At 39.6% G+C, this 21,868-nt stretch overlaps 1 protein-coding gene across 3 annotated transcripts in view; it reads right to left on the bottom strand.

Moving 5' to 3' along the window:
- The window catches only part of exd3 (exonuclease 3'-5' domain containing 3), an 88,252-nt gene that overhangs the window by 45,400 nt on the left and 20,984 nt on the right, over positions 1-21,868 (bottom strand). For all 3 annotated transcript variants that reach the window (XM_034192052.1, XM_034192053.1, XM_034192051.1), the window contains 5 exons: positions 20,663-20,846; positions 18,728-18,894; positions 16,503-16,721; positions 13,607-13,660; positions 13,344-13,475 (listed from right to left, as the gene is read on the bottom strand). In XM_034192052.1, coding sequence (XP_034047943.1) covers positions 13,344-13,475; positions 13,607-13,660; positions 16,503-16,721; positions 18,728-18,894; positions 20,663-20,846 — 756 coding nt within the window. The remainder of the gene's footprint in view (positions 1-13,343; positions 13,476-13,606; positions 13,661-16,502; positions 16,722-18,727; positions 18,895-20,662; positions 20,847-21,868) is intronic.

Genomic DNA, 21,868 nt, shown 5'->3' with positions numbered 1-21,868 from the left:
CTGACAACTTGATTAATATATTTAGAATGCAAAAACATCACACACAAAAGTAAAGGATTTATTAACTGCTATTAAATACCATTTGTAATAATGGTAAATCAATGGTAAATGGAGTGCATTTATATAGTGCTTTTCCATCTGCATCAGACGCTCAAAGCGCTTTACATATCAAGGGCTTAAGCACCTTGTAACAATATTAACAGTCGTAATGGAGGATGCTGTGACTGCACTTGTTACAACATCAAGTTGGATAAATTGGGGCACTGAATGCGCTTGTGAGCAGTAAAAAAAAAAAAAAAAAAGACATCAAAGGCGACCTTGTATTCAAAAATTCTGTCCAAGTTGGAACTTGCAATTCCCCAATATCTGATGTCTCTGGAACGCAACATAAAGACACGTTTGAAGTTGTACGTTCTATGTGGGATTTTTACCATCTTCCTAAAACAGTTGACAACTTAAAACTTCACTTACACACAACTCAGCTGTGTAACATCTGTCAAAAATCACAGATTGCCAACATGTCCACAGGATACACTACACCAACACTAATTAAATACTTTGTATTTCTTGTCCTGTGGTCATGTTTTATTAGCTTGGTTGATCACTTATTCACAGATTTACACATCATAGTCATAGTGATCACAATGAGCTGGGCTCTGCAAGAGACGGAGACAGACAAAGCGACAGCGAGTCGCCACAGAGACAAAGAGACAGACAACAGAGAGGCACATTCAGGCAGCATAATAACTGCACTTAACTTGTCTTCATTGACACCACCTCATTACATAATGAAGCCGTTCACATATCCAGTACAAGTGTTGTGTGACACATTTGCCATGTGTGCGCATGCTCTGATACTCTGAGAAAGCGCTACATGTGTAACAGATGACACAAAGCCTTCGCCACACAGTCTTGGCGTGTCTATGGAATGTCCCTGACCCCACTGAATCCCCCCACCTCTCAGTGTTGCTCCGTCACGTCTCCAGAGAAGGAAGTGGGAAAATGGCGGGGCACAACGTGTGAAACTAGGTGCTTTCCCACCACAGAGACTTGATCATGTACGACCTGCCTTCAAGGGTCAAGCTCAAGATGCAGGTTTAGATCCTGCTTCTCTTCCACCAGACGTCATCTTTGTGTAAGCATGGGACAATGACAGAGGCATGATACAGATGCATTCATTCAAATCACAGTTTTCAGGATTAAGTGTTTAACATATACTAAATAATACTTTATTTTCCAGGGTATAAGTTACTTTTTTGTTTTACTAGTTTGAGAGTTCCTGTGACTTACAGTCAGAAAATAAGGTAATCAGAAATTCAATCGCACCGCACTTTAAACAGAAAAATTTACAAAGTGCTTAACATAACGAAACAAGGAAAAATGGTTAATACAAAATGTTAAATACTAATAAAAATACCAAATATAGTTTACATAAAAAAAATAAAATTAATCAACCGAATACATACGTTTTAAGATTTGTCTGAAAAGATTCAGCTAAAGCAGACTTTCTAATGCCAACAGGCAAACTGTTACACAGTGTAGGAGTAGAGTAAGCAAAGGCTCTAAACCTGATGACTTGTTTTTAACTCTGGGAACACCGAGCAAACCTGCATCCTGTGATCACAGGGCACGAGATGGCACATAGGCTTTAACAAGTTCAGCAAAACACGTAGGTGCAAGACCATTTAAAGCCTTATAGGTCAGCAGCAAAACCTTAAACAGCTTTTACAGGAACAGGAAGCCAGTGAAGAGAAACCAAAACAAGTGCAATGTGATCCTGTTTTAGTCAAGACTCTAGCAGCAGAATTCTGAACCATCAAGAGACATTTGATGCTCCCAAGTGTCAATACAGAAAACAACAAAGTAGAACAGTCAATTCTGGAAGACTCAATGGCATGAATCAATGTTTCTGCCTCAGCCTTCGACAAAACATGTATAATCATAAATGAAAACGGGCTGTTCTAACAAACTCCTTAATGTGAAAATCAAGACAATGTTGGATCAAAGGTCACACACCAAGATTCTTAACTTTTTCACAGTGATGAATCACACAGACAATGTTAACTGATCATAAAGATGTCGCAATCTGGCAGGGCCAACAACAATCAGCTCAGTGTTATCTGACATCCAAATTTTCACTGCAACCAAACAAGCTTCCAGCTGGGCAGTATGAGAGACATTAAGTACAGGGACAGGCATATACATCTACAATGAAATATAATTCCTTGGCTCGATATAATTTGACCAAGAGGTACAACAAAAAGAGAGACCAAAAGTGGACTCAAAGTTCAACCCTGAGGTACCCCATATTTCATAGTTAGGAAATCAGATGTGTGCAATAAACACACACACATGAATGCCAGTTGTTAACAGCTGATAATAGGGAGTTAGAAGTGACAAACCCACTTTTCTATATGCCTATTGTGTTTTCAACCTGGTCTCACAGCAAGTCGTGATTCAGCGGCACGAAATATACATTAATCTATTGCTTTGTGATATTGTGACGAAAAGCACCTCGTTTTCGTCACAGCAGCACAAATTCATTGTAATTCATTCTGTGATGGCTGCACGAAATTAAACATTAAACTGGGGATTCGGGGGTGGTTATGGTTTGGGTGGGGAGAAAGAGTAAGATTAGGTTATGGTTAGGGTCAGGGGTAGGAGTAGGGTTAGGAATAGTGAGTTAAAAAACCCCTGTCACGAAAATTTGACTCATTTCGTCACGGGAACATGAAAAAAAAAAAAAACGTGAGACTGGGCTGGTGTTTTTGTACAGACTTCTGTGTCATTTCAGAAATAAATGACGATATAACAGTAGATCCTTAGCAATGTGTGCCATCACCGTCACTGAATTTTTTTCTCAATTTTGTTTAAATATGGATTTTGTCCTTACTTAAGAAACATAACACACTTTAGTATGTAGAACCCTTTGAACAATATGAAGTAGAAATGATTTTTGAATAAATAATGACCTCTTTTCCAAGAAAAAGCAGGTCAAGTCACATCCCATGGCTTGTTCAATTAATATTGTGTTTATGTAGTTATAGAGTAAGTTGACCTATTTCCCCCAAAAACAATAGGTGAAGGTCACCAATTTTTAATTCCATGTGTTCCATCCTAAGATGCAGCACTGACAGCAAATCGATGAACAGCCCTTTGTCCAATCAAGGAATAAGGATTTAAATCATCACATGGACAGACACACACACAGACAGACAGACGATGACATGATCCCTTCAACTACCAGCAGAGTGGTTAAAAACATTTTGTTAGTGAAAATAAATGAGCCTATAATGTACAAGCGAAGAACAGTAATGATCAGTTAAACAATAGGGTTAATAAAAAAAATTGTTAACTGTTTTAACAATAATTCTTCAATTATGTCCTTCTTTAAGAAAAAAGAATTACCAGATTTGGATTTGCTGAAACTTCTCAAACGTAGATTTTCTCTTTTTCTGCATTGAGTTCAGATTTTTGGGCATTTCTTACGTAAATTGGTTTAAAGTGGATTTAAAATGGCTAAACATGAAAGAAACATATTCTGACTGGTTGTCAACAAAAAATAATATAAGTAATATTATAAGTAATTGTAAGATGTCCACTTGGGTTCTGAGAAACCGTGATGGACTAAAGTAAATGTCTGATTAATTAAAAAAAGATTGCTTTTAATCACACAAAAACAGTTACAATTCTGAAATGGGCTAACTACTAAAGTCACATGCACAAACACAATGATATATTAAAGATAAATTACAACACATCTCAGCCTCTTACATTCCTCCTGTTTCTCGGCCTGTGTTTCTCTTTGTAGATCAAAGGACAGACATGTCTTTCTATTGCTTCATCCTCTGCCTCCAGCGCCACCTTTCTTACGCTCCTTTCACACATGGAGGTGGGTACATTTACGGAAAACAAGTAACCTCGCAACAACAGATATTTGAGATTACCACTAATTTTTGGTCTGGTAGAATTTTTGTAATCACTCTGTTCGCACATACTGTATTATGGATGTAGTGTCTGAAATCATGTGATCATATTTAGGGTGCCACTTAATAGTATGGCCAAAAAATGTTTTAAATTTTTTCCAGGTGCCACGATCTAATATTTTTCATTTTATGAAGCATATTAACTGCTACAAGTTGTATTCACATATATGGATATTTACTGGTAGCTCAATGAACTGAAGTGTTTCCTATATCACGTAATAATTTCAGCTCAAATGCCTAGTCTGGCTATGAAAGTGGACTAGATGTAGAGTTCATAGCATCAGCTGTCAATCCAGTTAAGGGAGATATCATTCGCTTCATTCGGCAACAACTAACAGTTTCATCCCAAAGATGATTACTGTGAGCTCCTGCACTTGTCACTGCTGTTTCTGGGAGCTGACTGCAATGGTGATGTACACATTCAGGTTCCTGGGACATTCCATCAAGCTAGATGATGGCAAAGCTCATATGCAGTCTGAAGATATACATCTTTCATTCCCAGTTCTGACTGACTGCACGTGAACTCTCGTCTCTTGGCCATTTCAACACATTTGTGATAAAGGTCAACCTCAAGGCTTGGTTTACATGCATGTGTGCATCATCTGCTCCACAAAATGATCTGCAGCTACTGCGTGAGCTGGGCAGCTACAAGAGGTCAAATGAAGCTATTACTAAAGCTGCAGTAAAGTCAGCACTGGACAGTGCATTGTGAACTTTTCACATTGTGAACAAATCAGGGGGGTGGGACAATAAAAATGAGAAACTTTATTTTTGAGTGGCATCCAAATGTGCGTTTCTTCTCTGTGTCTACTGTCACAGTGCAGATTAACAAATACACTATTGTTTCCAGCTCATCGGAGCATAGAGCCTGTACAGGACTAAATATGGTCCAATTGTGGCCTGAAAAGTGGTATAATCTATGGAAAAATAATGTTGTACAACATTGTAAGCAAGTGGGAAAGTTTCAAACATTAAAAAAAAAAAAAATCAAGTCAGGACACATGAGCTACAAAACACAAACTATCAGTGTAAGTTGTGCCAGTAGGAGTAATCTGTGCACATAAGGGGTAATATGTGTCATTTACTTGAATTTTACAATTACTTTTGTTTTTTATTTTGTTATTGCATTTTGAATTAAATAATTTCTGCTTGAATGAGGATTTGGCTGCTCAGTTATTTTGATGCTAGGCTGCATTTAAAGTATAAAATAAAAATACAAAGCAGACTATTTTCTGTTTTGCAGTGTGAAGTGAGCCATTTTATGGGAGAGTAGTGAAAACTGACAAGAGTGGGCATTGAACATGTGCACTTGGGGGAGCTGCGGAGGTGCACAGCTCTGCTCATCACTCTGGCAAAAGCACATATATCATACATGTGTACAAAATCTATGCAATAAAGATGGTGGACATATGAGTACAACCCCTGGCAAAAATTATGGAATCACCGGCCTCGGAGGATGTTCATTCAGTTGTTTAATTTTGTAGGAAAAAAAAAGCAGATCACAGACATGACACAAAACTAAAGTCATTTCAAATGGCACCTTTCTGGCTTTAAGAAACACTATAAGAAATCAGGAAAAATAATTATGGCAGTCAGTAACGGTTACTTTTTTAGACCAAGCAGAGGAAAAAAAATATGGACTCACTCAATTCTGAGGAAAAAATGATGGAATCACCCTGTAAATTTTCATCCCCAAAACTAACACCTGCATCAAATCAGATTTGCTCGTTAGTCTGCATCTAAAAAGGAGTGATCACACCTTGGAGAGCTGTTGCACCAAGTGGACTGACATGAAACATGGCTCCAACATGAGAGATGTCAATTGAAACAAAGGAGAGGATTATCAAACTCTTAAAAGAGGGTAAATCATCACGCAATGTTGCAAAAGATGTTGGTTGTTCACAGTCAGCTGTGTCTAAACTCTGGACCAAATACAAACAACATGGGAAGGTTGTTAAAGGCAAACATACTGGTAGACCAAGGAAGACATCAAAGCGTCAAGACAGAAAACTTAAAGCAATATGTCTCAAAAAATTGAAAATGCACAACAAAACAAATGAGGAACGAATGGGAGGAAACTGGAGTCAACGTCTGTGACCGAACTGTAAGAAACCACCTAAACGAAATGGGATTTACATACAGAAAAGCTAAATGAAAGCCATCATTAACACCTAAACAGAAAAAAACAAGGTTACAATGGGCTAATGAAAAGCAATCGTGGACTGTGGATGACTGGATGAAAGTCATATTCAGTGATGAATCTCAAATCTGCATTGGGCAAGGTGATGATGCTGGAACTTTTGTTTGGTGCCGTTCCAATGAGATTTATAAAGATGACTGCCTGAAGAGAACATGTAAATTTCCACAGTCATTGATGATATGAGGCTGCATGTCAGGTAAAGGCACTGGGGAGATGGCTGTTATTACATCATCAATAAATGCACAAGTTTACATTGATATTTTGGACACTTTTCTTATCCCATCAATTGAAAGGATGTTTGGGGATGATGAAATCATTTTTCAAGATGACAATGCATCTTTCCATAGAGCAAAAACTGTGAAAACATTCCTTGCAAAAAGACACATAGGGTCAATGTCATGGCCTGCAAATAGTCCGGATCTTAATCCAATTGAAAATCTTTGGTGGAAGTTGAAGAAAACGGTCCATGACAAGGCTCCAACCTGCAAAGCTGATCTGGCAACAGCAATCAGTTGGAGCCAGATTGATGAAGAGTACTGTTTGTCACTCATTAAGTCCATGCCTCAGAGACTGCAAGCTGTTATAAAAGCCAGAGGTGGTGTAACAAAATACTAGTGATGTGCTGGAGCGTTCTTTTGTTTTTCATAATTCCATAATTTTTCCTCAGAATTGAGTGATTCCATATTTTTTTTCCCTCTGCTTGGTCTAAAAAAGTAACCGTTACTGACTGCCACAATTTTTTTTCCTGATTTCTTATAGTGTTCCTTAAAGCCAGAAAGTTGCCATTTGAAATGACTTTAGTTTTGTGTCATGTCTGTGATCTGCTTTTTTCTACAAAATTAAACAACTGAATGAACATCCTCCGAGGCCGGTGATTCCATAATTATTGCCAGGGGGTGTAGAACGTGCAGCGACCCAACACTTGCTGAGCTGAAGCCTCCTACTGATTTTCCTCAGTAACATAAATCCCAAGAAAGCATGTTGTGCTCTTCAACAGAAAACAGTTTTGAGATGTTAACATTTTAGCTTCCTGGAAAAGTGTGACGATAACCCTCGTGGAGGTTAGGGCATAGGCTGTATAGAGTAGCTATGCATGTCCACAAGCACGTCATGAGTCACATCCATGTTCACGTTTAGTCAGCAGTGACCTGCTATCATTGGAATATACAATAACATGAAACAATTATTACTGCTATTGTAATAAATTAGAGCAGGTTTCCTTATTTTTTCCTCCTCAATTGGGAAAATAAATGGCAATGGAGACCACCTTTACTCTACCTAACTCCACACACTGTCACTTTCTTTAAAATTACTCCATAACATTGTCAAACACTCTGACGATGCACATTTTATTCCACACTTACCTCGTGTCCAAATTATTTCATATTTATTACTATGGATAGGGGTGGAATCTATTATTCACATGCAATGCCAGAATGGAATATTAACAGAGAATAGACATTTATGACAGACCACGTGTTGAAGGGGCCGTGACAATCAGTCCGTCTCTCCCCATATAACAGACTTATCTTGTTCCCACAACATAAAACAATTACTCTTGAGGGCAACACAGTGGCGTAGTGGTTAGTGCTGTTGCCTCACAGCAAGAAGGTCATGGGATCAATTCCCACTTGTGACCTTTCTGTGTGGAGTTTGCATGTTCTCCCTGTTTGCTTGGGTTTCCTGAGGGTGCTCCAGTTTCCTCTCACATCCAAAGACATGCAAGCTAGGTAGATTGGAAACTGTATCATTGTCCAGGTCTCCCTTGTAAAAGAGATATTGATCTCTAACCTGGACTAACCTGGTTAAATAAAGGTTAAATTAAATTAAAATTTGCAATCACTTCAGTAAAAACCCAACTGCTTCAAGACATTTGTTTTCCTCCTCATGTTTCAAAATTTTCTAGAAATTTAATAATTGTGCCCAGAAGAAATGACTTCAATGTATGAAAAATGGGAACAAAACAAAAGTCTTGCATTTATATTTGTGTTGATTATACTGGTCAAGTTATTTTTTTCCCCTCACATGGACTTTGAGAACTGATTTAGGGAAATCTTGGGGTGCTAAATCCAAATCTGAGCTCCTTATTGATGGATTACGTAAAAGTTGATCAATCACTCACAAGTTTGACACCACTAATCATGCACAAAATCAGCTTCAAAGACTTAGTTTGCTTCAATGCTTGATACAAGAAATATGCTTTCATATCTCAAAACCGTGATGTGATTAGCAAAAACTAAACACCAGATTCCGATTCAGTGCCCCAAATGACCCAAAATCCGCTGAAAAACTCTATGCAAGAAAAATCATGTTGACCAGTGTTATGTAAGTCCCTTCGGCTTCTCCCTTGTTTGCACTCGGGGTCGCCACAGCAAATCCAAGGTGGATCTGCATGTTGAATTGGCACAAGTGTTATGTAATCGTGAATATTCGAGTAGTGTTCTGCTAATTTATTTTATCCCCATTTTACTGTTATTGAAATTGGTTGCACTGCTGTTCGGCTTTAAATAGAATAGCTTAAAGACGTTTTCACTGCACACAGTCATCCACTGCCTCTGCCTGCGACAAACTGGAATAATTAACTGTCACTGCAATTCCCTTTCTCTCTCAGTCACTTTACCGCGCTACAATCACCTCTGTTCTCACTTCTCTCCCTCCCTCCTTTTCCTCGCCGCTCCCACCCCTCCCTCTTGCGATGCAGCAGTTCCTGTTGCTCTTGTTTTCACTTCCCCAGCAGTCTGGTGCGTGGGAACCAGCAACACTGATGCAATTTTGTCATCTCAGACTGTGTGTGTGTGTGTGTGTGTATATATCCGTGTGTGACAGTGTCACCGCGTGTGACTATTCTGCCTGTGTGTAAGCTTTGGTCTTCTAAGTTTGTATACAAAGTGCATGTGTTTGGTTCATTTAACATCTATCTCTCAGGCAATCTCTGCTATCTCAACGTGTCTATAAAAGGCCAGTATGGGAAATCTGACAGATCTGTGGAAACCAGCGAATAAGTGCATGCATGTGTGACGTGCATACACACACAAACAGTACAGATGAAGCAGGCATAAGTGACAGGAAGTCTACAGTCAAATGAGGAAGCTGTAGGGGATGGACTGCCAGTTACAACCTCTTATTAGGGGTTTGCTGAGCTCATATTTTAGATCAATATTGGACTGATATTGGCCAAAAGATACTAGGGAAAAAAAACAAAAACAAAAAAACAAAACAATGTTTACCTTTAGCAGAGTACAATATTTGTTTTTTTAAATGGTGAAGTTAGCAAAGTACATTCAGACAACTGCATTTATCAGATTGTATTGGCACACACTGGAGTCCAGTATCTGTATCGTACTGGACATGACAAAGTGGTGGTATCGCGCCATCGCTACCTTTTATCTAACCCTGTGTAGGAATTCCCTTGGGTTAGATGATGGCGGTGACATAGTCAATCAAGTAATTTGACAAGATACTCCACAAACTTCAACTGCGGTCATGAATATTCGCCAGCTGCCAACCACATACTGAGTGTGTCCCACTTCAGCAGCTGCACGCTTCCAAGGTTGCAATCACTGGCCATGAACATCATAAGTTCAAAGTTCAAACAACTTTATTGATCCCTAAAAGGGCAATTCATCTTCACACCCAAATACCTCAGACAAAATACAGCAATTAATCCATAATTATTACTAGTTGAATGTAATAATGGCACACATCAGAATTAAAACAACACAAGTGACGCAACCAGGCTGTCCCACTTCAAAGGCTGTTTGGAATGCGGCCGATGTATGCAGCCTTCTTTTCTTCGAAAGCGAAGAACACAACAGGTGTATTCTTCATATCCCAAACAATCCCATGAGTCAATACACAATTTTTTTTCCCCCTGATATGAAATGGGTGGTCAATTATGATTATTCAACTACAGGGTAAACCCACTACACCACCTTGGCGTGTGCAGCTGTCAAGTTTGCCAGTCAACAGGGGGTAGGGGTGGGAAAAGCAAATGACAAAAAAGCAAAATGCTCTCTGGGCGAGATGGTTACATCATTGGCTGTGTCTGACTGCCTGAAATCTGAAGAGTTTGGTAGGACACAGGTGTGTAGACCCTGAATTGGGACGCACACACACACCCTCTTGGCAGAGATAAATACTGTCCAAAATGGTGGGTGGATATTATATTAGCCAGGGAAGTCACATAAGGCACCTTTATAAACTACCAAAACAAAGTGCATCACTATACTTTGCATTAAGTTGAAAGAGAACTACAAGTAACTGGACATCCTTTTTCAGGATATCCTGACTAGTCACAGAATACAGACATGAGGAATGCACACTGAGTCTATTCACAGCAGGGTTCTCCTATTTTCACATTCATTCAAGTTTCATTCACACACTTAATGAGTATGTTTGGATGGCAGGAGGAAACTGGAGCACCCAGAGGAAATTCACGCAGGAGAACATGCAAACTTCACACAGAAACACATCGGCATTGGTGGAATTGAACCCAGAACCTTCTAACTGTGAGACAAGTGCACCATCCAAGTAGATATACATCAAATTCAAACAGCTATTAACAATAACAGAAACTGAGCTATCTAACAGGCAAACTGGCTAACCTAGCCCAACTGCTACATTGGTTGGTGATGTTACATAGCTAGGTAGCTAGCGTGTAGTTAGCTTGAAAATATGTTTGTTGAACTAATTTGTAAGCACATAATGAATGCATTTATCTCATGAAATTTCACTGATGAGCAGCCATTCATTTGGCAAGCATGGAAACCACACCTTGTCAGTGTATGCAGATAAAAGAACATATGCATGAAACTCCTGTACACCATCTCTTCCCTAACTGAACATCCATTGGTGGACACACACTCCTATGCCTTTGCATTAACCCTTTCCTGTATAATCTTAAAACATACACAAACACACACACACACACACATTCAATTCCTGATGTTCTTGTCTTCTTTTATGGATGTCTTTCCTATTGCTACTCATCAGTGATGTATGTAGAGGAGGGAAAAAAACTGAGGGAGACACAGAGAGTGTAATGAGCCCACCCATTACTTATTAGAGAGCTTTACAATTAGACAACAAAGGGGTTAACTTTGCCTGGGTGGGCCACAGAAAAGTCCCCAGGGTGAGAAGAGAAAAATAAAATAAATAAATCACTTCTTATTCACACACATATACACGATTATTATTTTTTGTATTGTAGTTTTTACAGCTTCTTTCCTTTAAATAACCTGAATTTTACTTAAAATCTAAACAGAAATGATCACCTTTTTATAACAAATATTGCAAATGTATTTATTTGAATTATACTAATGAAATATCTAGGACAATGAGCATCAGCTATGCTTTTTACGTTTTTTTTTTTTTTTTTTTTTTTTTTTTTACATTTCTATACTATATCACACACTGAAACAAATTTGGAAATACAGGGAATTTTATGGAGCCTTTTGGCTATAATAAAGCCAACTGAGTTCTCCTAGAAGTCTGATCAATAACCAGTAGGTGGTAGGTCATATGATCCCCGGTCTTTCAGACACACATAATGTGTGTGTGTGTGTGTGTGTGTGTGTGTGTGTGTGTGCTTGTATCGTAAATTCCTTCAGGAGGCAGCATCAAGGTGGTCCAGATTTTTCACATTTTGGGCCTGAGACAAATGCACCAACTGTTGTACCTTGACACATGTGGGGCCCCCTATTAGCTAGCAGGACACCAGAACACCCAAGTTTAGAAAATGCCCTACAATGACACTACACATAATCACCAGGCACGCCACACACAAACACTGTAGCACACACTGATCTCCATAAACAAGCACCAAAGCAGAGTTCTACAAGTCAGACACCTGATATCTGACAGTAACTGGTTACAATTGCCAGGAGGGAGGACTGAACACTGATGCATTTGTGACCGTCTCTGTCCTATGATTGCCAAAATACCTGCTTTCTGTAGCTCCAGAGACACTTACTGGCACCTACACAAAATAATAATAATAAGCCTGTTTGATGACAATCAAACTTGTTATTCTGTCTGTGTTCTGTTCTTGCCAGCTTTTATTTTTCCTCTAAATGTTAATGACCACTTTCATCATCCAGATACTTAACTTACAGGAGTAGTGACCATTTGCTGTTTCGTGCGCCGTGGTAATGAATATTAGCCAACAGTTGTAGGTAGGCATGGGCCGGTTTGAGATTTGGATAGTATGATAACCGTGGGCAAAAATACCGCGGTTTCACGGTATTATATATAGCTTTAAAATGTACTTTAACAACATTATGGCTATTTGCATATGAAGCGCGCGTGATTCGGGCGCACTAATTGATGCGATGTCTACCGCTATGAGTGCTATAGCACTGATAACTTTAGAGAAAATACGAAAATGAGTCTTAGACATGTAGCATCTGCCCAGCAGGAAACATGACTTACTTGCTTAGGGAGAAACGTGGCTGGAATAACATCTGGAACTCCAGATGCTCAATACTTGGCCCAGCTTCACCAACAAAGTGCTTGGAATAGATGTATTTATCCTTCTTGACATGTTTGTGGGAGAAATTTGGTCGACCACAAGCATGACTCGAGTCCACCGCTTGTACTTCTCAGTGGTTTCAACCTTTGCGGGTATCTTTAATCACTATGCGGTGCTTTATTGCCACCATTTTTAGCTTTCAAGGGCTATTCCGCAGAAAAAAAGAAAAGAAAAAAAAAACGAAAAAGCCGGTAACTTTTCTATTAAATCGGTAGTAATCCAAAGTAATCCAATACAGCCAACTTGGTCCTTTCAGACGCAGGGATGATGCAGAGGTAGCTAACGTTAGCTGCCTGTTTGTAAACAGAGACAGGGGTGCGCACCAGGGGGAAGGGCGGCAGCGGCCACCTCCTCTCTGCCTGTCAAGAATTCTCATAACCCGCTCATACCATAGGGACAGTATAATGGAAAATTTTAGTGGTTATGATACCGTGGCTTTTTCATACCATGGTATACCATGAAACCAGTTATTGGCCCTTGTCTCATTGTAGGACCACATGGAATAAGTAATACAAAAATAAAATTATATTCTTAACACTTTAAAAATAAGTGCAGTATCACAGCGAACATCATCACACCATGCATATGTAAGACAGCATAAATAAACTGTACACAAAAACAGTCATACCTGACAACGGCTGAATATATCACTGAGAGTGGGTTGTACGTTGAAGTGTCTGAGGACATGGACAGCCTGGTCTCTGGCCTTTTCTGAACAGTCTAGGAACAGACAACAACCCTCACCCACTTGAGACCGCAACTACGTGGAGAGTAAGAACCACATATTATTACAAAAGTAAACAAACAGAAAATCACTGGAAGCGCAATGCTTTTAAAGAGCTGGCATCTGTTGGCAATAATATCACTCTAGTGTGCACATTTATCACTTACACTTTGGTATGGCTGTCCACTTGTGAGAATGATACGGCCTTCAGTTCGTGCTACCTGACACACATACAGACACACACAAAAAAGCCATCGGATTTCAAGAAAACATGGAATTAATTATGCAAAGTGGTTATTGGCTACAAACAACGTGCAATACTTTTATTGGACTATATTTTATTGGCCTTTTTCTCCATATTTATTGTCGGGGTGCACAAGTCTGTGTCCCATTCATGCCGTTACTGATCCTAGATAAATGAGGAGGGTTGCAATAGGAAGAGCAACATCATAAACCTGCACCAAACCAAATATGTAACTCGTGTTACCAATGACTGCCAAGAGAACTGCTGTCCAGTACGCTACTGATGGACACTATGCTGATGTTGGGAGAAGGTGAAGGTTGAACATGTGTCCAGTGGGGGATGAAGAAAGTTAGAAGCGTAGCAGTAAGAGATGGAACTTTGGATGTGGACACCATGACTGGTGAAGGGAGAGAGAGGGCCAATATGACTAGAGGAGCAAGGTATGCTGTGTGCACAAGAGCCCAAGTAGAAGAGAAGTAAGGCCAGGAACACTGGTGGTGGACTCAAACTGTTGGTGTGGATGGAAGAAGAAAGGGTACAGGAGTAACTCTGAAGGAAGAGTACATTAAGAGCGTGATGGAGGTGAACAAAGCATCTGATAGAGTGATGACTGTGAAGCTAGAAATTGAAAGGAGGATGATGAATGTTGTAACCAAAGAAGAAAGAGTGGTGACTGGAGCAGGCTTCAATGGGAATGGCGAAAGGAACAGAGGTCATGGTACAGTTCAGCTAATCCGATAACAGATAATTATCAAAGCTAATGTTTTTGCTAGTGGATTAGGTTTTCAGATAAGTTTTAAAACCAACCTCGGACCAATTATCTTCTGATAAAATTTAGTTCCGATAACATTTTTTTTTACTGGTAAAATGAGCAAAGTTTAACGGTCAAAAACGTTTGTAAACCCTAAAATCAAACATTTTCATGTGTTTTTGGCAGACTGGCTGGCTGTCTGTCGCTTGCTGATGACATCATCATTAAATGCAAAATATGACTGGCCGGTCAATGCAGAGCATTGTGGGTAGTGTAGTTCAGGTTCACTTTGGACATTACACGGTTACTGTCCGCTCGACACAAACAAAACGGACTAATTTTAACATTATTTTTTTATTTCTTTGTGGCTGACAGGATAATTTAATTGCCAAGACACGGTGGGGGAGAGGAGCTCTCACGGTGCAGCTGTGTAGGGACTTTTCTTCACCATTTAGACACTGTTTTGGATTTTAAAAAAAGGACGCTTTATTTCTTCTGATGAATCCCAGTGAAACTAACAGGTAAGAATTTATATTCATTAATGCGTCTTTTACTCTGCCAATCAATGCATTAATGGACGCATTTCGGTTGTTTTAAGCCGCAGGGTTCAAACCGTGTGAAAAAAGCAGCAGCTTTTTAGTTTGTGTATATAATACTGAGATAAACTGTGACTTCTAATACTGTGTTTTACTGCTTTTGAAAGATGATGACAGTGTTTTGGGTTTTATTTTTTCATTCATTCATTTTTCATGTGTTTGTGATCCTTGAATTTACCCAGCAGCGAAAAGTGAAAGTGAAACTGGTTTATCAGAAGCCAACAGTGTAATCTGATGTGGCCACGTCCAAATCAATACTAAAAGTTATTGGTTATCTGCAATAAAGACAATTTTTTTTTTAGCAGATTATCGGTTTAGCGGCATAAAAGATAACTTTTCAGTTATCGGATTAATGGTTATCAAAGCTAACTTTTTGGTTAGCTATGCCCACCACTGAACATAGGTCATGGGTACGTACAGTGTCAAGAAGATAAAGGGGAGATGTTCATGGATCTTACAGAATGAATGGAAATGCCTGTGGTGAATACAAATTTTTAGAAAAAAGTGAGGCACGTGCACTCAAGTGGACTAACTCCTATCTGTGAAATGCAACCTGAAAGAAATCAGAGGAGAACTGGTCTGGTACTAACTGACGTTACAGAGGAACTGAGGTGGAAAAGCTGTGCTGCTTTAAAAGTGCTGACAAGGAGAAAAAAAAAGTGTAATGAAAAAGTTAATGTAGAAATCTGAGGAGCTGAAGAATAAAGAATACAAGAGGGGGACAAGGGCAGATGATGTGAATCAGGAAGTGTGATGCATTATGGATAAAGTGAGGACAGCTATGAAGAGAAGGATGAAGAATAAAGATATAGTTGTTAGTAGTGAAAGTATGGAGATGTTCTGGAAAGATGGCAGAGACATTTTTAACCAGATTGTTTAACATAATCTTGAAAGTAAAGGACACCTGAAGAGTAAAGCAGAAATGTACTGTCCCAGTTTATGAAAATAAGTCTGACTCTCTCCACCTCCTCTGAGTTGATGTGAGGTGGACTGTGTGTGGTCTTCCTAGTAGTCCTAAAATCCACAATTATCTCTCTGGTCTTTTGGGTGGTTAAGAGCATATTTTTGTCATCACACCATGTTATCAGGTACAGGATCTCCTACTTGTTGGGAGTCTCTTTGTTGTCAGTGATGAGGCCGATGACTGTAGTATCATCCCCGAATTTAACAATGGTATTTAAACTGAGATTAAACAGGAGTCTTCATGGACTGCAAACATCATAATGTTTGCAGATGACACTGTGAGCTCCGTTGATAATAGGGAGCAGGTTGAGGTCAGGCTAGAGAGGCAGAGATACGCTTTTGGGAAGAGGAATTCCAAAGAGGTTTATGAATAGGGTGAGGGAGGACATGGGTACTGTTGCAACAGACGAGTGGACACAGAGGATGTGCAAGTCAGAAGAGGATGAAAAAGAAACCTCCTGTGTGTATAAAAGTTTTAATATATTTTTCTAATCCAGAATGAAACTCACCTCTGCTGCTTCTCTGTGTTCATCAGTGTTCTCCAACATGACTACATCAACTCCTAAACACCGCAGGTACCTTCCAAGTCCCTGCAGCATGTTGTCACACACCACCCGCAACTGCTGGGGGTGCAGAGGGGGAAAACATTCTGAGGTCTTCTTGCCACACAAGAGGTCTTTCTCTGTGTCAGAATGAGGGGGACTGATCCTTTCAGCCCCCTGACATTCCTAAATGGAGAGAGACAATAATGTGATACTTAACTGATCCCCACAGGGAGATTTTCTTTTCACTTGTGCCACACTGCAAGGAGGTCTAAGCACAGTGCGAGCTATATAACAGCACCCCTGGAGCTGACAGACACTCCCGAAGTACCCCGATCACATGCATTAACTTCCCCCAGCAGCATGAATGCTCTGAACCAGATTTTTCATTTAGAGGCTTCCAAATCTTTTGGCTAATTTAGAACTCTTAAATGCATTCACGATACCCTGAGGGTGGGTGAGCGGTACTGATGTGCTTTTTCTCTCCCTGTGTATAACTCTGAAACTATTGTTCTGACTGACTAACAAAAGATATGTTGTAACAGCTTTATCCTACAAACACAGGTCCTAGTTAGAATTCTAGAAAGGCTTGTCCACTCAAGATGAAGAAGGAATACCCATTTTCAAAATTCTGGCTTATATCTCTGGTGATTTCTTTTGTCTGGAAATTCTCCCAGCAGTATCTACCAATGTGCAAGAAAGAACACCATCCCATGATTTATAGTGATCTGAACCTACTGTGAAATTTCAAAGTAGGAAATACATCTGGGATGGGACAACCCATGACATCACTGGAAAGTCAGTGTTAAGGTGACTTGACACTTGCACGATGTTGATCCACGCACTGGTACACAATCTGCTGTGCCAGACAGCACTCACTATAAACCGTTGTAAATGTACACAGCTTCATGCATGTGTGCAAAGAAAATTTTGAAATGTTCAAAAACTCATTAATTATGGGAACTTTGCGTGAACACTGCGCAAACAATTAAAAAAGACTGAGTGTCAGTGTGAGTCAATGCGTCAGTGCACCACATCACAGATCATCTGAACAATTATGAAGAGATGTTAAATTTTTCATAAACATAATTTTACAGATACTCATAAGGAATGAAAACGCAACTGTTTTACCAAGCTATTACAATATAAATATTACCTTTAAGACTATTTTACACAGTGCCAGCAGCACAAAGCACGGCATCCAGCTGGGAATACAGAGAGTGGCACTGGCATGATGAATTCCATGCAAGTGCAAGGGTAAAATGCGTGCAAGTGCCAAGGCACCTTAAGACTGTTAATATGTCACACTGGCTATTTTGAGCATAGTGATAAAGCTTATGAGAGACTGTTCCTATTTTTATATTGTATTTAATAGTGCTCGGCTGTTGTATTGTGTATATAAGAGCTGTAACAATCAAAAGATTATTATTTATCAACTGTTTTGGTAATCAGTTAATTGTTTTGAGTCTTTATGTTAAAATTCTTGTTTTTTTTAAGTCAAACTTCTCAAATCTCATCTTAAATGTGAATGTTTTCTGGTTTCTTTACTTCTCTCTGACAGCAAATGGAGTATTTCTGGGTTGTGGACAAAAGACATTTGAGGATGTCATTCTGGGCTTTGAAAAACACAATAATTTTCATCACTTTGACATTTCATGTAGCAAACAACTAACAGATTAATCCAGAAAATAATCAACAGATTAACTGATGATAAAAAAAAGTACATTGGAGCTGTATGAAATGTGTTTTCTGTCAAAACTGTGTGCAATATTTTCTCTCTCCCATGACTGCCTTTCTCATTTTTAACACGTTATGTCCTTTATTAACTGTATTTTATTAAATTTGTAAATTAAATAGTTTTATGACAAATTTTAATGCAGCGTTATAAGTTATTGGCACAATTTGTGATAATGAATTAGTGGTAAGTTATCCAAAAGGGACTAACAATCAGAAAATAATCAATAGACTAATAAATACAAAATTGTTAGATAATTGATTAATTGGAAAAAAAAAATCAATAGATCGATTACAAAAATAATCAGCCCTCTTGAAGTAATGTTGTGTGTCACTTTCACAGATTTGTCTCTGTATCTTCAACTCTAACATTTAATATTTGGTGTACTTCAGAGCATCGCTCATTAAAACAAGCAAAACCTGTCAAAAATGATAATGCTGAGGAACTGGTCACAAACCTGTTTGTGAGAGGTTTGTTTCATTGACTTGGGCTGTTTTTCTTTCCTGCATATACCAGTGTCTGATTGGCTTGATGAAATGGTGTGTAGGTCTGCTGGCAGCCCAAAGTGTGCCGGGTTGCTGGAGAGTGCGGAGTATACGTCCAGCAAACAGAAGGCATCTGTCACTAGAAAGACATTAAGAAAGAGAGGAAAAGGGGGTGAATTTACTAGTTCACAGCTTACAAGTATCAAAATGATCTGTGATTTTCAGTGTGATTTTCACTGAACCATCTGCCTCTCTCCTCATTTTGTACACTCAACAAAAATATAAACGCAACACTTTTGGTTTTGCTCCCATTTTGTATGAGATGAACTCAAAGATCTAAAACTTCTTCCACATACACAATATCACCACTTCCCTCAAATATTGTTCACAAACCAGTCGAAATCTGTGATAGTGAGCACTTCTCCTTTGCTGAGATAATCCATCCCACCTCACAGGTGTGCCATATCAAGATGCTGATTAGACACCATGATTAGTGCACAGGTGTGCCTTAGACTGTCCACAATAAAAGGCCACTCTGAAAGGTGCAGTTTTGTTTTATTGGGGGGGATACCAGTCAGTATCTGGTGTGACCACCATTTGCCTCATGCAGTGCAACACATCTCCTTCGCATAGAGTTGATCAGGTTGTCAATTGTGGCCTGTGGAATGTTGGTCCACTCCTCTTCAATGGCTGTGCGAAGTTGCTGGATATTGGCAGGAACTGGTACACGCTGTCGTATACGCCGGTCCAGAGCATCCCAAACATGCTCAATGGGTGACATGTCCGGTGAGTATGCCGGCCATGCAAGAACTGGGCCATTTTCAGCTTCCAAGAATTGTGTACAGATCCTTGCAACATAGGGTCGTGCATTATCCTGCTGCAACATGAGGTGATGTTCTTGGATGTATGGCACAACAATGGGCCTCAGGATCTCGTCACGGTATCTCTGTGCATTCAAAATGCCATCAATAAAATGCACCTGTGTTCTTCGTCCATAACAGACGCCTGCCCATACCATAACACCACCGCCACCATGGGCCACTCGATCCACAACACTGACATCAGAAAACCGCTCACCCACACGACGCCACACACGCTGTCTGCCATCTGCCCTGGACAGTGTGAACCGGGATTCATCCCGAGAACACCTCTCCAACGTGCCAAACGCCAGCGAATGTGAGCATTTGCCCACTCAAGTCGGTTACGACGACGAACTGGAGTCAGGTCGAGACCCAGATGAGGACGACGAGCATGCAGATGAGCTTTGCTGAGACAGTTTCTGACAGTTTGTGCAGAAATTCTTTGGTTATGCAAACCGATTATTTCAGCAGCTGTCCGAGTGGCTGGTCTCAGACGATCTTGGAGGTGAACATGCTGGATGTGGAGGTCCTGGGCTGGTGTGGTTACACATGGTCTGCGGTTGTGAGGCTGGTTGGATGTACTGCCAAATTCTCTGAAACGCCTTTGAAGATGGCTTATGGTAGAGAAATGAACATTCAATACACGAGCAACAGCTCTGATTGACATTCCTGCTGTCAGCATGCCAATTGCACGCTCCCTCAAATCTTGCGACATCTGTGGCATTGTGCTGTGTGATAAAACTGCACATTTCAGAGTGGCCTTTTATTGTGGGCAGTCTAAGGCACACCTGTGCACTAATCATGGTGTCTAATCAGCATCTTGATATGGCACACCTGTGAGGTGGGATGGATTATCTCAGCAAAGGAGAAGTGCTCACTATCACAGATTTAGACTGGTTTGTGAACAATATTTGAGGGAAATGGTGATATTGTGTATGTGGAAAAAGTTTTAGATCTTTGAGTTCATCTCATACAAAATGGGAGCAAAACCAAAAGTGTTGCGTTTATATTTTTGTTGAGTGTATCTTGGCATGCATAATACTTTACCTGCATATCTAATTTGACTAATGCGCAGTGGTCGTTTCTTCCAGTTGGACATCTGTTCCATCTTATCCAATGGCTTTCCCAGGACCTGTTGTACCAGCAAACTAAGGCCTTTCTCTGCAGAGTCTTCTCCTACAAGCACTCCTCTAGGGCCATTTTTGATACTGTGGGTTTTTACACGCTGAATCTGGAACAGGAAATTGTAGAGCATAACATTGAAGTGGGAATAAAAGCAATGTTACAATATGATATACAATTTGTTTTGGGCACCATAGTGTTGCATACATCACAATCAATAAAAGAAAGTTGTATATATTACAGTTAATAAAAAGAAAAAAATGAGAAAGAAGTTTTTATTTTAAAATTTTGTGTAACTTTGAACTTTTAATCCCTGTAATCTTACTTTACTTATACAATATGAATCTCTGAAAGTGAAATTCTTAAACATTTTTTTTTTTTGGGGGGGGGGGGGGGGGGTATTTGGCCTTAAACAACCAATTTATACCACAATATCAATTTTAGGCCATACTGTCCAGCCCTAGTATTCCCATAACAGCCTGTTTCAATACCGCTGACACCAGCAGACTGTGAGCGACCTCATTATTGACTGACCCAAGCTGCCAACTGGCTCCCAGCAAAACAAATGTCAGGAGAACTACTGGACTATCTACTTATAAAATAGTGCCCGCGGTGGGACAAACTGTCACATCCCTGAAGCAGGACTTTTGTATGACAAACACATTAAACTAATCATTTAAACAGTTGTTATATAATAAATCATTGGAGACTGTCATTAATTTAAAGAAAAATAAAGCAAACAATTTAATTTGTAAATTACTGAATTTTCTGTCAAATAAACACAATGGCAAGTGCTGCTAATAACGTTGAATTAAAGCTGTCAGATGTACTTGAAAGTGGCCTGGTATAGTCAAGTCAAGTCACCCAGGTATAGCTTATTTTTAATTATTTTTGGTGGTTCCTCCTTCCTTTAATATTTAAAAACCATGCATGATATCCCGTCACACTTAGCACGAATGAGCCCGAATGACAATTTGATGCACATTTGGGCAAATCTGTGGCGCATTCAAAATCCTCGTATAGCATTCATACAGAAGTTGGCACATTTGTGCGGCCAAAGCACGCTCACTCTACACTCATGGTGGACAACATATCGAATGGCGGTCGAGGTGCAGTTGTACTGCAATATGA

This window comes from Thalassophryne amazonica, chromosome 17 (genome assembly GCF_902500255.1).
Source record: "Thalassophryne amazonica chromosome 17, fThaAma1.1, whole genome shotgun sequence".
NCBI classification, from domain to species: Eukaryota; Metazoa; Chordata; class Actinopteri; order Batrachoidiformes; family Batrachoididae; genus Thalassophryne; species Thalassophryne amazonica.
Note: the sequence above shows the minus strand (reverse complement) of the source record. Positions and strands in the feature narration are given on the sequence as shown.